Source organism: Triplophysa rosa, linkage group LG12 (genome assembly GCF_024868665.1).
Source record: "Triplophysa rosa linkage group LG12, Trosa_1v2, whole genome shotgun sequence".
Classification (NCBI taxonomy): Eukaryota; Metazoa; Chordata; class Actinopteri; order Cypriniformes; family Nemacheilidae; genus Triplophysa; species Triplophysa rosa.
The window spans coordinates 406710-421396 of record NC_079901.1 but is presented as its reverse complement, the minus strand read 5'-3'; the positions used below and the strand labels follow the sequence as shown (position 1 = coordinate 421396).

Sequence of the window (14687 nt, the reverse complement as noted above, 5' to 3'; positions counted from 1 at the left end):
CTTGTATATTTAGCAAAGGGCACATGGCCAAGCTGGAAGAGCGTTTTTTATTGTGTCTGCATTTTTTACGACCTTTGTTTAACATTAAATGATGCATAGCATTTGATAGTCGATTAAATATTAAAGGCTAAACACTAAACATTCATATTCAAAACTTGTTTTTGCAATCAACACATTCTCAAAATTAGGGCCACTTGTTAAGTTGATGATTAATTCTTGGCCGTTACTGTTTGATGAACACACTTGTTATATTGTGATTAGGTTTGTCTGTTCGATTGGCAGACGTTTTGCCAAAGTAATGGGCCTGGCACAATGTTAGGTTCATTAGAAAACTGTTGCGGGACGGATTTGAAATGGGCGGGTTGTTGTAGTCTATGTAATTAATGGTAAATAAGGATTCATCATTGCAATTAAACAGGCATTTAATATATAAAATGCCTTATAAAACGGTCAGTGCTGGTCCTCGATTCTGATTGGCTGAGATGTTGTAAAATACTGCCCATTTTATAATGGCTGACCGCATTACATAGCCTAAATATCACTTCATTTACTTTATTTTATGAAACCTTGCTACGCATATGGAATAAGTTTCATAAAAGCAATAAGTGCTTTGGCTGTTATAAAATGCACTGTAACCCACTGCTTCTCGGGTCTTATTGCTTTAATAAAACCGGATAATTATTAGATTTAAAATGGCTATAACTCACCTGTATGTGTTTCCTTAAATTTGTGCTTGAAGTCTTCGATGCAAACAGCCTTTTATTTTCTGGTTTGCACAAATTACATACAAACGTGTAACCATTACTGTTTTCTTCTTTAAGAGACATGAACTGGGACAAATAAAGCCATGGGCAATTAATCTGTACATCTTCCGATTCTGAATCTGCCGCCATGCCTGGATGCATGTGTGTGTCGAGTTTACTTCTGCACATTCACGTAATCATCAGACGCTCTCTGAGAACTGTGCGCAAGCCACAAGATGCGTTACAGAACAATTGATGGCAGTAATGCAAACTTGCTCGCTTGTAGAAGTATTTAACTACCGGAAAAGCTACAATGTTTTAAAAGTATCCTAACTACCATCAAGCTAAAGAAAAATGTAGTTAAGTTAGAAGCGTCGCTACTGCCCAACACTGCCTACACCTGCTCCACACTGCAAATCCCTTCCAGGAGTATTCGGCTGCAGTAGTCAGATCCCATTAAAGCCATAGTTCACCCGAAAATGAAAATTCTGTCTCGTTTGCTCAGCAGACACGTTTCGTTTCCTCTGTGGATTTGTGAGTGTGATCGGCGAACATGATCCGCTGTGAAATTGGTCAATCAAGTCACTCAAATTTGCATCCGCATTTGTCTTCCGAAGATTAAAAAAGGTCTTACGGCTGTGAAACGACTCAAGAGTGAGTAATTCATGACAGAATTGTCATTGTTTGAGTGAACTAAGGCTAAAGATGAATATGTCAGAACAAGGGCTGTCAACGTTAAAACGTTAACGCGGGCGATTCGTTTTTTCAAATTAACATGTTCAAAATATGTGACGCATTTAACGCAGCATCCGTTTGTTTTGTCATCCTTTGTCTAGCGTTACATTATATAATCACACTCTTCTTCATGTAAAGGCCTTTAAACCATTTAAGTGCGATTTAAAACAGTTGCTTTGAAGCGCTCAGTGTAGATGGACGGCTTCTGGCTGAGGGACGCGGCACAACACGACAGCGGTCGCGTCTGGTGTTCACAGTCACGGGCTAAAGGCTGCGTCAGTCAATCTCTGTCAGACAGCACAGCATCAATATCAACTTCTCTTTCGTGCTTGAATGAAGAAAACCATACAAGATTATGACCGAAAGCCCATTTTGTCTAGCATTTTCATAAGCACAGACTTCAACGTGTTAAATAAAATCCTGAATGAATGCAAAGAGTTGTGGAATGTGAAAGCGCGTCAGATCTGCGTAGAGCGGCAGCTCTTAAAGGGGCCGCGCTCTTAAACCTGCAGCTGTGACTCCTGTCATTAATGTTCATCAAAGAACAAAAGAAAAGAGTGTTTTGTAGCTTTAACTCTGTATTTAATTTAGAATTTAGCATTAAATACTGTAAAGTGTTTGAAAACTTGATTCAATTTCTGTATTTTCCTCCCTGTTAGACATGAGAGCTCTCAGTACTGTACTTCAGTGTTAAACGGCTGTATTTAAAGGCAGGGTGTCTGATTTCTCTTAGCCGTTGTTGATGTTCAAATCACCAAAACAAACACACCCCTACCCCATCTTTCGCTTTCGTCAGCGCTCGGCTCAACTAATGTCCGTCCTGTGCACTGTGCACCTTACTGCTGATTGGCTACAAGGTTGTTTTGGTACTCAGCCCGACTTCGTCTAAACAAGCGCAATTCGGAAATCGGACACCCCACCTTCAGTGTTCAAATAAAGAAAAAATTATCAATTTATTGGAGACATCAGTTGCAGTACTAATATCAGAATGTTGGCTTTCATTCATAAAATTCATTCATAATTTAGAGATTAAATGTGAAATTATTAGAATGTAAAAGTATATTTAAAAACATTAATGTTATGTGTGATTAATAACAGAAAAATGTGTGATTAATCAGATTAATCTTTTTAATCTATTGATAGCACTAATCAGAACACAAGTTTGTTGTAAAACAGAATGTTAAAAGCAAACATTGGAAAAAAGAAATAAAAACTGTAACCATTGGCATGTAATTTAACAAGGATTGCTAAAGTCAACACATTCTACTAATAGATTTAGTATTTCTGTGCGAAAATAAAACAATGATGCTGACCTGATCTTTTTATAAAATTATTTTTCATCCACCAGTAATGTGGCTCCAAATGTTTCAGTGAAAATTGTCATTTTGACATCATTTACTCTGTAAATATTCAACCATGTGTTCATAATTTTAGTATAGTTTGCACCCAAAAAAAAGAATAATAAAAAAAAAGTTGAGTTGACACAGAATGACCCGACTGTATTTGAAGAGTTTGGTTCCAAAACACTATAAATCCATTTTGATTCATTTGAGTAAAAATGTGTTTCTTTACAAAGAAAGTGGCGAGATGAAAACCACTATTTTCTGTTTCAAAGTTTCACATAGCATCTTTAGGTTCTAGTAACATCAAAAATTCAAATGCAGATTTTGATTTTAAAAGATTTATTATAAAAACTGATCATTTTTTCCCCCAAAATGCAATAAATCCATAATTTTTTTTAAATGCAATAAATCCATTGAATCAATATAAAAGTTATTTTTCATATTGAAACTGTTGAAAATACACAACAAAGTGAGTTGAACTCAATACAATACTAATCTTACATACAGGCACTGGACTAAATCACATTCAGTCAGTCATCGCTCCTGAAATGAATTCAACAGGTCATCTTTTTAACGCTATAAATTAGTGTCTCATCTTCTTAATCTCCTCATGTAAATGATTAGATTTCGATGGCCTACGTTTCTTCCCCACCGCAGAAACCAGCACAGGTTCATCAATGCCGTCTAAATTATAATTTTTTTGTGTTCGTTTGTTGAACACAACGTACAAAGTAGATCAGGGAAACTAGGAGCCGACCGTATTCAGAGCGCTGCCATTACTGTTTACAGCACGTGGAATGCTGAGCTGTGATTGGTTGAGCGGATATATCGCATTCTGCAGAGAAGTGAGACTGGCGTATACTGCGGTTTGGAAAGAAAGGGAGAAAACATGACAGAATAACACGGCGGATATCGCATTTTGTGTAAAATGAAAAAGTGACTTTTCAATACCGACCTGATATAATACTGATTTGGGCGGAAACTACTTTTAAATGGCGTTTATCGCATTTTGGAACCAAACTCTTCATTTGATGAATCCATTGAAAATACACTTGTAATCTCATTGGACAGGCCTGTAGCTGTGCTTTCATCACACGTGAAACATACCTCAAGCCACACCACAACAGTGGGTCCATCCCATTGAGCAAAGGGCAAACCCTGCCGACAAGCCTCCTCCAGTAACTCATGTCTGAAACCACAAGAAACCCTCATTCTAGTGTATAAACAAGATATTTCAACAACCAGCAACACAACATGCTTCTGTGTAGAAAACCAAGTAGTTATCAAACAAGTTTAAAATAGACAAGAGAGAAAGGTCAAAGACAACGTAGTGTTAGCCAATAAACAAGGTGTGTAATGCTTGAATAATTTCATAGACTTGATGGGAAACTCTACAGGACAGTGTTCAACTCTGCAGCTGATTTTAACACCCTACCGTCAGTCAAATAAACCCATATATAGTCACATATGATGTTTTATGTTCAAATTGGGCGGGACGGGGACCCACAGTGTGAATTTTAGGGGGGACTGGATTAAACCTCCAAATATGAGGATTTCATCTATGCACACTTCATACATACAAGTGGCCTTTTCTGTATCTGTGGTTAAACAATATAAAAATGTCCCAATTTAGAGGCTTCCCAGTGAATCTTGTCAGAGGAGGTTAGTAGAGTTCAAACAAACGTGCTTCATCACATTCATGCTGGGCACACTTTTAACACACTTACCCGGATTTGGGGCTAAAAATGACACAAAGGGGTGAAATGAGAAAGGGAAAAAACACAGAATGAGATGACAGATGACTGCTGAAGTTAATGAGACATTAAATGTGTTTGATATGTTTTACCAGTGTAAAAAAACAACAGCAGCATGAAACTTTACTGGCCATTCCACAAACAGCAATACACCCATCACTTCACATTTAAAGAAACAGCTCATTATTTACTCAACCTTAGAGTAACCTTAAAAATCAGTTACACCGCTTAAAAGGTATGTTTATAAATAAATATATAAATATTAGGTTTAATAATACGTTTTTAAATAATACACATCATTTTTTTTGTTTGCTGCATGGTGAAAGAGAAATATGCTATACATGTGTTAACATGCGTGTAAGGTGTAAATGCCCTCCGAAACATTTTCAAGACAGATTCAAATTCACGCAAACCACTTGACGAAACTGGACAAGTCGTCGCCTTAGAATTATACGTTTCTATCTAAAAGTTTTGTCAAAACTGAGCTATTCGTTATTTTTTTAAATGTGTACATTTTGGGAAAACAAAATCGATTTATAATCTGGTTCTATAAGGTTCGAAGAGCCAATCAGCACTTTGACCGCACACAAGAGGACCAATCAGGATCAGCTGTGACAGTGGGAAACATCTCAATGCAAAATGTTTAAAAGAAACCTCAAGATCGATGTTTTGTTGAGGATTTTATTTTCATAGTTCATAGACAAACAACAACAGCCACTAGCCAGCAGCTCTAACTTTAGCTTCCTAATTACTATGTTAACATACACCCTCATAATGCTATTAAAATAAAGCAATAAGCCCCACAAAGCAGTAGGTTACAGTGCATTTTATAACAGCTAAGGGGCGTAGCTAAAAAAAAACCTTAGCACAAAGGGGTTTTCTTTACAACATAGACAGGTCTAACTGTCAACAGGCTCCAGACTGTCCCAAAAACATGTAAACATGTTACTTTTTAAATAACCTAGGCAAGCTTTGTATCGAGGTAGGCCTGCTATATTGACTTGACAAAAAAACGTTGCCGGTTCTTCTGAGTTTTTGTTTGGCCTTAATTTGTTAAGTGATTTATTGCCTGTTTATTTTATGCTTTTCATTTATATTATTTTAGTTTTTCTCCATTGTCCAGAATGCTGCAGGTTCATAAAAATTGTATAATGTGTGAATCCATGTACTGTTGTTGATCTACTCTGTATACAGCTGTTTGCACGTTAAAATAAATCTGTGAAAAAAGTATGTATTTTTAACGGGTCACATTTCGAAGTCTGAACCCTCCGATATCACATTTGAAGGCATATGCGGCTGACAAATGCGACCTCTGGAGAATGCATCCTTCAAAATGAGACGTGGCAAATATTTATTTTAAATGTTTAATGTTAAAATCATATCAATTAACATTTAATGTACAGATAACGAGTGTTGGTTAGGGAAATTAACCAAAATGAACATCCCTAGTTCCTACCATAGAAGTGTCTGGTGGCTCTAGTGTAGTGTGATGCATTATTGACTCACTTCTTCTGCAGTTTTCTGCTCTTCTCTGCAGGTCCAGTGAGTTTGTTAAGTGTCATGGAGTCCTGAGATCCTCCTCCATCAGATAAACCACCTGTTATTACATAAACACAATACAGCATTTGAAAGTTAGGATGCACAGACTTGTTTGTGATATTGGTCATCTTAAATAAATTAAAATTGAATTATTGTTTGGATCGAGGACAAACAGATGACGGCTGTGAGTTACTGTTAGATTGAGGATGAAGAGATGACGGCTGTGAGTTACTGTTAGATCGAGGATGAACAGATGACGGCTGTGAGTTACTGTTAGATCGAGGATGAACAGATGACGGCTGTGAGTTACTGTTAGATCGAGGATGAACAGATGACGGCTGTGAGTTACTGTTAGATCGAGGATGAACAGATGACGGCTGTGAGTTACTGTTAGATCGAGGATGAACAGATGACGGCTGTGAGTTACTGTTAGATCGAGGATGAACAGATGACGGCTGTGAGTTACTGTTAGATCGAGGATGAACAGATGACGGCTGTGAGTTACTGTTAGATCGAGGATGAACAGATGACGGCTGTGAGTTACTGTTAGATCGAGGATGAACAGATGACGGCTGTGAGTTACTGTTAGATCGAGGATGAACAGATGACGGCTGTGAGTTACTGTTAGATCGAGGATGAACAGATGACGGCTGTGAGTTACTGTTAGATCGAGGATGAACAGATGACGGCTGTGAGTTACTGTTAGATCGAGGATGAACAGATGACGGCTGTGAGTTACTGTTAGATCGAGGATGAACAGATGACGGCTGTGAGTTACTGTTAGATCGAGGATGAACAGATGACGGCTGTGAGTTACTGTTAGATCGAGGATGAACAGATGACGGCTGTGAGTTACTGTTAGATCGAGGATGAACAGATGACGGCTGTGAGTTACTGTTAGATCGAGGATGAACAGATGACGGCTGTGAGTTACTGTTAGATCGAGGATGAACAGATGACGGCTGTGAGTTACTGTTAGATCGAGGATGAACAGATGACGGCTGTGAGTTACTGTTAGATCGAGGATGAACAGATGACGGCTGTGAGTTACTGTTAGATCGAGGATGAACAGATGACGGCTGTGAGTTACTGTTAGATCGAGGATGAACAGATGACGCTGTGAGTTACTGTTAGATCGAGGATGAACAGATGACGCTGTGAGTTACTGTTAGATCGAGGATGAACAGATGACGCTGTGAGTTCGCGGTTGGATCGAGGATGAACAGATGATGGCGGTGAGTTACCGTATGTATCGAGGATGAACGGATGACGGCTTTGAGTTAGCGGTTGGATCGAGGATGATGGCGGTGAGTTAGCGGTTGGATCGAGGATGATGGCGGTGAGTTAGCGGTTGGATCGAGGATGATGGCGGTGAGTTAGCGGTTGGATCGAGGATGAACGGATGACGGCGGTGAGATAGTGGTTGGATCGAGGATGAACAGATGACGGCTGTGAGTTACTGTTAGATTGAGGATGAACAGATGACGGCTGTGAGTTGGCGGTTGGATTGAGGATGAACAGATGACGGCTGTGAGTTAGTGGTTGGATCGAGGATAAAGGATGATGGCAGTGAGTTAGCGGTAGGATCGAGGATGAACGGATGACGCCGGTCAGTTACCGGATGGATCAAGGACAAACGGATGACAGTGGTGAGTTATCAGATGGATCGAGGGTGAATGGAAGAAAGCACACCTGGGTTGGACGTCTCTTTAGTCACAGGACTGGGTCGGGTCTTCTCTTTCTTTGCAAACAGTCGCCCAATGGAGGACTTGATGCTTTTCTTTTTTGCACCTTTGTTGAGTGAATCCTGACTGCTGTTGCTGCTGCTGGGATTACTTGACTGACCGTCATGCAACCCAACACTATACACACGCACACGCACACACACACACACACACACACACACACACACACACACACACACACACACACACACACACACACAACATCAGTTTGTTTGTTTGTATTACAGGGTCAGAACTGTTGCTTAATTCTGATAAATATACTATGATACACAAATAAATGATACATAAATACAGAACATATCATCTCAAATGCATCAAAAGCAAACATTGCTATAGTTGTTTCACAAAAAGGAATTTAATTCACAAATAAATAAAATGAGATTTGCAAATTAAAATATTGACAAATATACTTTAATGGCATTCATTTGTGGAAACATTTCCAAGATCAAGACGTTTACACGATCTACAAATAGACTCCGCCCACTTTCTACTCAAGCCAATCAGGTAACTTCCACTGGTCATTGACCAATGGGATACGTTTTAGATACTACCAATCTTTGCACTAAGATTCAGCTTGCGGACATGACAATCTAAAACGCTTGATGTACTATAACTTTGAAATTTAAAAATGTTTGTGAAACTCTCCATTTATTTGAAGATCACGGTATAGTCATGAGGAATGTGTCTTACCTTCTGATGTCCTCATGACTGGATGTGTGCTGTGCTCCTCTATGGAGTCTCATAAAAGATGGTGTGGACGGAGGAGACGTTTCACATCTGATAGACCCTTTATCATCTTGTGCACACTAAACACAAAAGTGATAATATAAGCATCACTGAATGTATACTTGTGTCCTGACATTCTGTTGAAATAATTTCATCTTCTTCATTTTTTTATGCTTTTCAAATGTGTTACTTTGCTTAGATTTGTTCATTTTATTTCATTTAGTAAAACAAAACAAATCAAATCAACAGCTGCAGTATTCATGTGACAGCAAAACCAAGTGTGTGTCAATTAAATGCTAATTCAATTCTGCTATTAAAAAGATGACTTGAAACATTTGATTTCCAATGTGTGTCTCAATGTAACTGAATGAAGAGTTTAATGTGTTTTGTGGCTTATCTAGCAGAGACGACTGAGTTCACTTATGCCCAATGATCACCTTCAGGTCAAACTCTTAGAGGGTCGCCCAATGGCAGGGGTCTCCAAAACTGCTCCTGGAGAGCTACCGTCCTGCAGACTACAGCTCCAACCTTGTTACAATACACCTGTTTGTAATTATCAAGCATCCCCTGAACACCTTGATTAGCTGCTTCAGTTGTGTTTGATTGGGGATATAGCTGAAATCTTCAGGACCGTAGCTCACCACGAGCAGGGTTGGATACCCTGCCCTACGGACACGCAGCGCCATGTCATGCCATATCTCTAAAGTTCAGACATCTTTTTTTCTATGACAGTACACAAACTGGCTGTGCCATGCAAAGTCTGTGACCGTCGTGGGACAGGTTAGTTTTACCCTACTGATGCAGTGTTGTTGCGACAGTAATCCTGCTCAGTACGAGAGGAACCGCAGGTTCAGACATTTGGTTCCTGCCCTTGGCTGAGGAGCCACTGGCAAAAGGCTACCGTCTACGGGATTATAACTGAACGCCTCTAAGTCGGAATCCATCCTGAAGGCAGCGATACCGCAGCACCGCAGGAAACTCGATAGGCCAGGGATAGCCGGCGGCCCGTCGCGTCAGGATCTCCGCCGGGGGATGGGCCCCCGGCTATCCCTGGCCTATCGAGTTTCCTGCGGCGCTGGGGAGAGGCCCGACATGGGCCCTCCCTGTTCCGACACGCACCGCAAGTTTGTGAGAGACCCACTGCCAAATGACTCGTAGACAACCTGATTCCGAAGCAGGATTAGCACCGCTTTTGCAGGGTTAACCCCAGATTGCGGTGCCGAACGTGTGCAATGTAAAACGAAGTGGGGGTAGAATGATACGTCCAGACGCTTGGCAACAAACAGCCAATCAAAAACTGAACAGCGCTTGCCTCATATCACAAGCCGTGTACAGTCACAGAAACTCTGCGCACTGTAAACAATCCTTTCTGCTTTTGAGGGAAACATAGACAATAATGTCAATTGGTGACAAAAATGACTGAATTTGAGTAAAAAACATCTTAGGAGCAGGGCTCTAGAGTGCGACCTTATTTCTCAATGGTGCGACTAAAAAAAATCTGAGGTTGCACCGGTGCAACCAGCCGTTTGAGGGAGAAAAAAAGTCTCTGCGACTCTGAAAGTCTCCCTGTGACTCAACAACAGACACACAGGCCCATATCGTGGTCTAAACCAATCAGAGATAGTGAAGGGCGGACCCCCTCTGATTGGCCGTGGTCCAGATTTTCCTGTACGTGTGTGTACCAGAGGTTGCGTTAAATGAAAATTCTCTGTCATTGACAGATTTTTTTTTACCAGTGACAGATAAATCTGAAGGCCGTCCATCCGTCATTTTGACGATTACAATGAGGGCAATTTGTAACTCGTTTGCCTTCATTAGAGCGTGATATGCTCGCGAAGGGACGTGCGTGTTTTCACCGGTCATTGTTACTGACTAGACATATGTGATGCGATCTGGGAAAACCCGTCGGATGTTGCGCTGGGACGCGGGAAAGACAGTTCACCTATCAAAGTAAACCACATAACATGAAGAATGAGGAGTATCAATGCACATTTCCAGCCAATCCTGTGTAAACTACGGCATGCAAGGTTTTTTATACAATGTTTTCGTGAGATGACAGAGCTCCCCGTCTGCAGCACCGGGAGTTATCCGATCGCAAAACATACAAGGGATGATCAAAAGTCCAGACACTATGCACATGATAAACAATGTAAAACTTGCTTTACTGCTTATGAGTTGTTGTCCGTAATGTTTGCTAGTGTCCTTGTGTAGTGATAATGGCAGAGCTCTCGTTCTTTAAGTGTGCCCGCACCATTTTCCTTACTTTCGTTTTATTCAAACGGTTTTGTACAGTGTTTTTATAGACTTCAACACTAGGAAATTGTTTTTACTAAATTGTGATTAGAGTAAGTCTTTTACTACTCTAAAGTGACTTTTACTTGTGATACTGGACTGTTGTGTTTTTATTTACATCACTTTAAACCCGCTTTCCTCCAAATTCCATTCCTGAAAATCCTAGCGCTTCAGCCGACCTCAGCCATAACTTTTGTTACATACACAAGGTATGAGCAATATAAAAACTGATTTGGAAAGGGCTTGAATATGGTATCAAAAACTGTAATATATAAATTTGCACCATGTGTTGGGTTTTCACAGATCGAATCACATATGAACATAAACATTAAAACATTAAATATATAGATGAATATAAACAACAACGGCTTTATTGGGCATTCAGTTGTATTAAAATACGAGACGCAAGTACAGTGTGATGATGTCACGAACATACTAATTACCACCTAACGCCACCTTGCACCATAGTGACGGGTAATAATAGATGACGGATTTTTTACGAGCCTGTCAGTCAAAATAACGGACAATAAAAAAGTCTAGTGCAACCTCTGGTGTGTACGTGTGAAAATGCGTGTGCTGCAGTCAGACAGAGAGGGGAGGAGCCTATAGGCCCATCAGTTAAACAGAGTGGATGTAGATGATGAGAGAAAATGAACAGAACGATTGACAACTTTTTTGTGAATAATGGTAAGTTAAGGCCTGATCCGTCCGAAAATCATAAGCAATGCTCTGACACTGAGCCATCAACCTCCCAGGTTATGTCAAGCCCTGGTCCATTTATCTTGAGATGTTTTAAGTTTAAATTTCAGTTCAGTGAAGCACTTTAAGCACCAACACTTTTTCAGTAAGTTACCTTTCTTGTAGAATTGTGCTTCAAATAAAGAACTTTATGTTGAGCAGATTGTTAGTTAATCATTTACAAGTCAATTCTGCCTATATGGACAGTGATTTAAAAAAAAAGTGAACTGGTAAAACTGCGGTGTTAAATGCGATGCGGTCGAAAATTTGGGTGAACCTAACTTTTGTGCTGGTGCACCTAAGGAAAAAAGGTAGGCGCACCAGTGCAAAAAGTTAGTCTAGAGCCCTGAGGAGGCTTAAAACAGCACCAAGATGATTTGCGTCACTTCTTCTCGGATGCAGAACAACGAGGTATTCGGTTATTTAAACCGACAACGCACTGTTTTTATTCAATTTATTAAACAATCAATAACTGTTGGGTAGTTTTAATTCATTTAATACAGTTAAAATACAATAAAAAATATGAATATAAATTGATGTCAATTAAATATACAATAAATTGTATATTATAACACAACACAGACTGAAAGTTAACTTTGGCCCAGGCCATAATTATGCTTAATTTTTGTATGGTTTATAACATACTATTAGGAACATATGTTGTCACATTGGTTTATGTACTACGTATACAACATGTACAGTTGTTCAAAATAATGGCAGTGTGTTTAAAAAAGTGAGTGAAGATCAAAATCCTTATTATAACTTTTTTCAGTACACACAAATGTATTTGGAAGACTGCACATTCTATTCTAAATCAAAACATGAAGAAAAATTTATCAGGTTTTTTACTTTACAGAAAGTGCAGAAAAGGCAATTTTAGGCTGTTCAAAAAAATAGCAGTATCTGCATTTTTCTCTACTAAGTTAGACATTTAAACTGAGAAATGCTTGAGGATTTAGCCTTCTTGTGAATCACTGAACTAATACTAAGTTGTATAACCATTGTTTCTGAGAACTGCTGCTCTCTGTGTTGCATGGAGTCAACCAACTTCTGGCACCTGTGAACAGGTATTTCAGCACTACATACCACAATTCCTCTGCATTTCTTAGTTTTGCCTCAGAAACAGAATTTTTGATGTCACCCCACAAGTTTTCTATTGGATTAAGGTCCGGGGATTGGGCTGGCCACTCCATAACGTTAATCTTGTTGGTCTGGAACCAAGATGCTGCTCGCATACTGGTGTGTTTGGGGTCGTTGGCTTGTTGAAACACCCATTTCATGGGCATTTCCTCTTCGGCACAAGGCAACATGACCTCTTTAAGTATTTTTATTTACTCAAACTGATCCATGATCCCTGGTATGCGATAAATAGGCCCAACACTTGATATCAGTGTTTGGGGGTCTTCTGACAAAGAACAATCTTGCTTTCATCAGTCCACAAAATGTTGCGCCATTTCTCTTTAGGCCAGTCAATGTGTTCTTTGGCAAACTGTAACCTCTTCAGCACATGTTGTTTTTTTCAACAATGGGATTTTGCGGGGACTTCTTGCCGAAAGCTTGGCTTCACATAGGCATCTTCTAATTGCTACAGTACTCACAGGTAACTTTAGATCTTCTTGAATCACCCTGGAGTCTTTGCCATTTTGGCTATTCTTCCATTCATTCGAATGGTAATGGTATTTCCCCTCCAATCAACTGTTTTATCAAAATACGCTGTTCTTCTGAACAATGCCTGAGAGAAATGCAGTATAACCAGCATGTACAACATTTGCTGCCTCCATCTTTAAATAAGGTCCACCTGTTTGACACCAGTTTTTTTCCACAGAATCAATGACCTGAACTCTACACTGCTATTATTTTGAACACACCCCTTTCAATTAATGATTCAATTACACAGAATCAGCAGCATGCATGTCATGACTGCTGGGTCTGTTGTTTTTCTATTACTCTACTACACCCACTAGTAAATGATTTACATTTACATTTACATTTATGCATTTGGCAGACACTTTTATCCAAAGCGACTTACATTGCATTATCCTATACATTTATACATAGGTATGTGCAATCCCCTGGGATCCAACCCACAACCTTGCGTTGTTAACCTTGTTATCACTGAGCTACAGGAAAGCGTTTTGCCATGTAGAAATATAATTTCTACCAAAAACAATGGTTGATCTGGTTAGTGATGTTGGACTGCTATTATTTTGGACACAACTGTACATGTGCACAAGAAAAGTGGTGTTTTTTGTCATTCATAAGTTCTTCATAGGCCTGTGATCTGTCCTGACGTAACGCTGCGCATCCGGTGTGCGTTCCCTTTAGGGCGAATTCCAAACGGCAATTTGTACACTTGAAGGGCACTTTGGGAAAAACCTCACACCAGATAAAGAGAAAATTATTTTAACTGCTCCACTCGCCAAGTGTATTTTCAAAACGGCCACATTATGAGACACAACTCTGCTATTACCTCCAGAGTTTACACCCCAGGACCTCAGCATTTTGGAAGAAAGTAGGGATGATCACTTCTGATTGGAATTTGTGTTTACCGTAAAATAAAAATCTGCTAAAATATGTTGCTCAGAGCAATAGATTTGCTTCATAAGATGTCAGTATATTGCTAGGAGGTGCAGGGATTTCTTTTGTGCTTTTTTCAACTTTTCAATACACGGCACTTGAGGGCTTGGATCTTATAAATGACTTACAAAATCTCAGATGACCTGAGAGTGAGAAAATGAACAGTTTGTTGAAATGAATAGTTTGCTGAACAAATGCTTTAACAAAGACACGTTACAGTTCAGATTCAAATACACTAAAATGACAAATGACAGCTAAAATCATTATGTTTTGCTGGGGATGTCCGCAACGATGATACAACAATGTTGAACAAAGAATTACAGATGTTTGTGCTCAACGCATCTGCTCTAAATTACCTTCCTACGATGTTTCCGCAAATCGGAAGGCTGTTGAAGAAAGCGTAAGCAATGAAGAAAGGGAAGAAACAGCATATTAACAGCATTTCAAAATAAAAGCAGAGCAGCAGCTCAGAGTAAAACATCAGCAGTCGGGAGA

General features: G+C 39.5%; 1 protein-coding gene across 21 annotated transcripts in view; it reads right to left on the bottom strand.

Moving 5' to 3' along the window:
* The window catches only part of ppfia1 (PTPRF interacting protein alpha 1), an 89016-nt gene that overhangs the window by 42417 nt on the left and 31912 nt on the right, over positions 1 to 14687 (bottom strand). For 10 of the 21 annotated variants that reach the window (XM_057347555.1, XM_057347554.1, XM_057347556.1 and 7 more), the window contains exons 17-22: positions 14549 to 14578; positions 8550 to 8665; positions 7807 to 7976; positions 6082 to 6172; positions 4549 to 4560; positions 3929 to 4010 (exon numbers count right to left, since the gene is read on the bottom strand). In XM_057347555.1, coding sequence (XP_057203538.1) covers positions 3929 to 4010; positions 4549 to 4560; positions 6082 to 6172; positions 7807 to 7976; positions 8550 to 8665; positions 14549 to 14578 — 501 coding nt within the window. The remainder of the gene's footprint in view (positions 1 to 3928; positions 4011 to 4548; positions 4561 to 6081; positions 6173 to 7806; positions 7977 to 8549; positions 8666 to 14548; positions 14579 to 14687) is intronic. The other 11 variants (XM_057347560.1, XM_057347558.1, XM_057347564.1 and 8 more) reach the window with 2 other exon arrangements.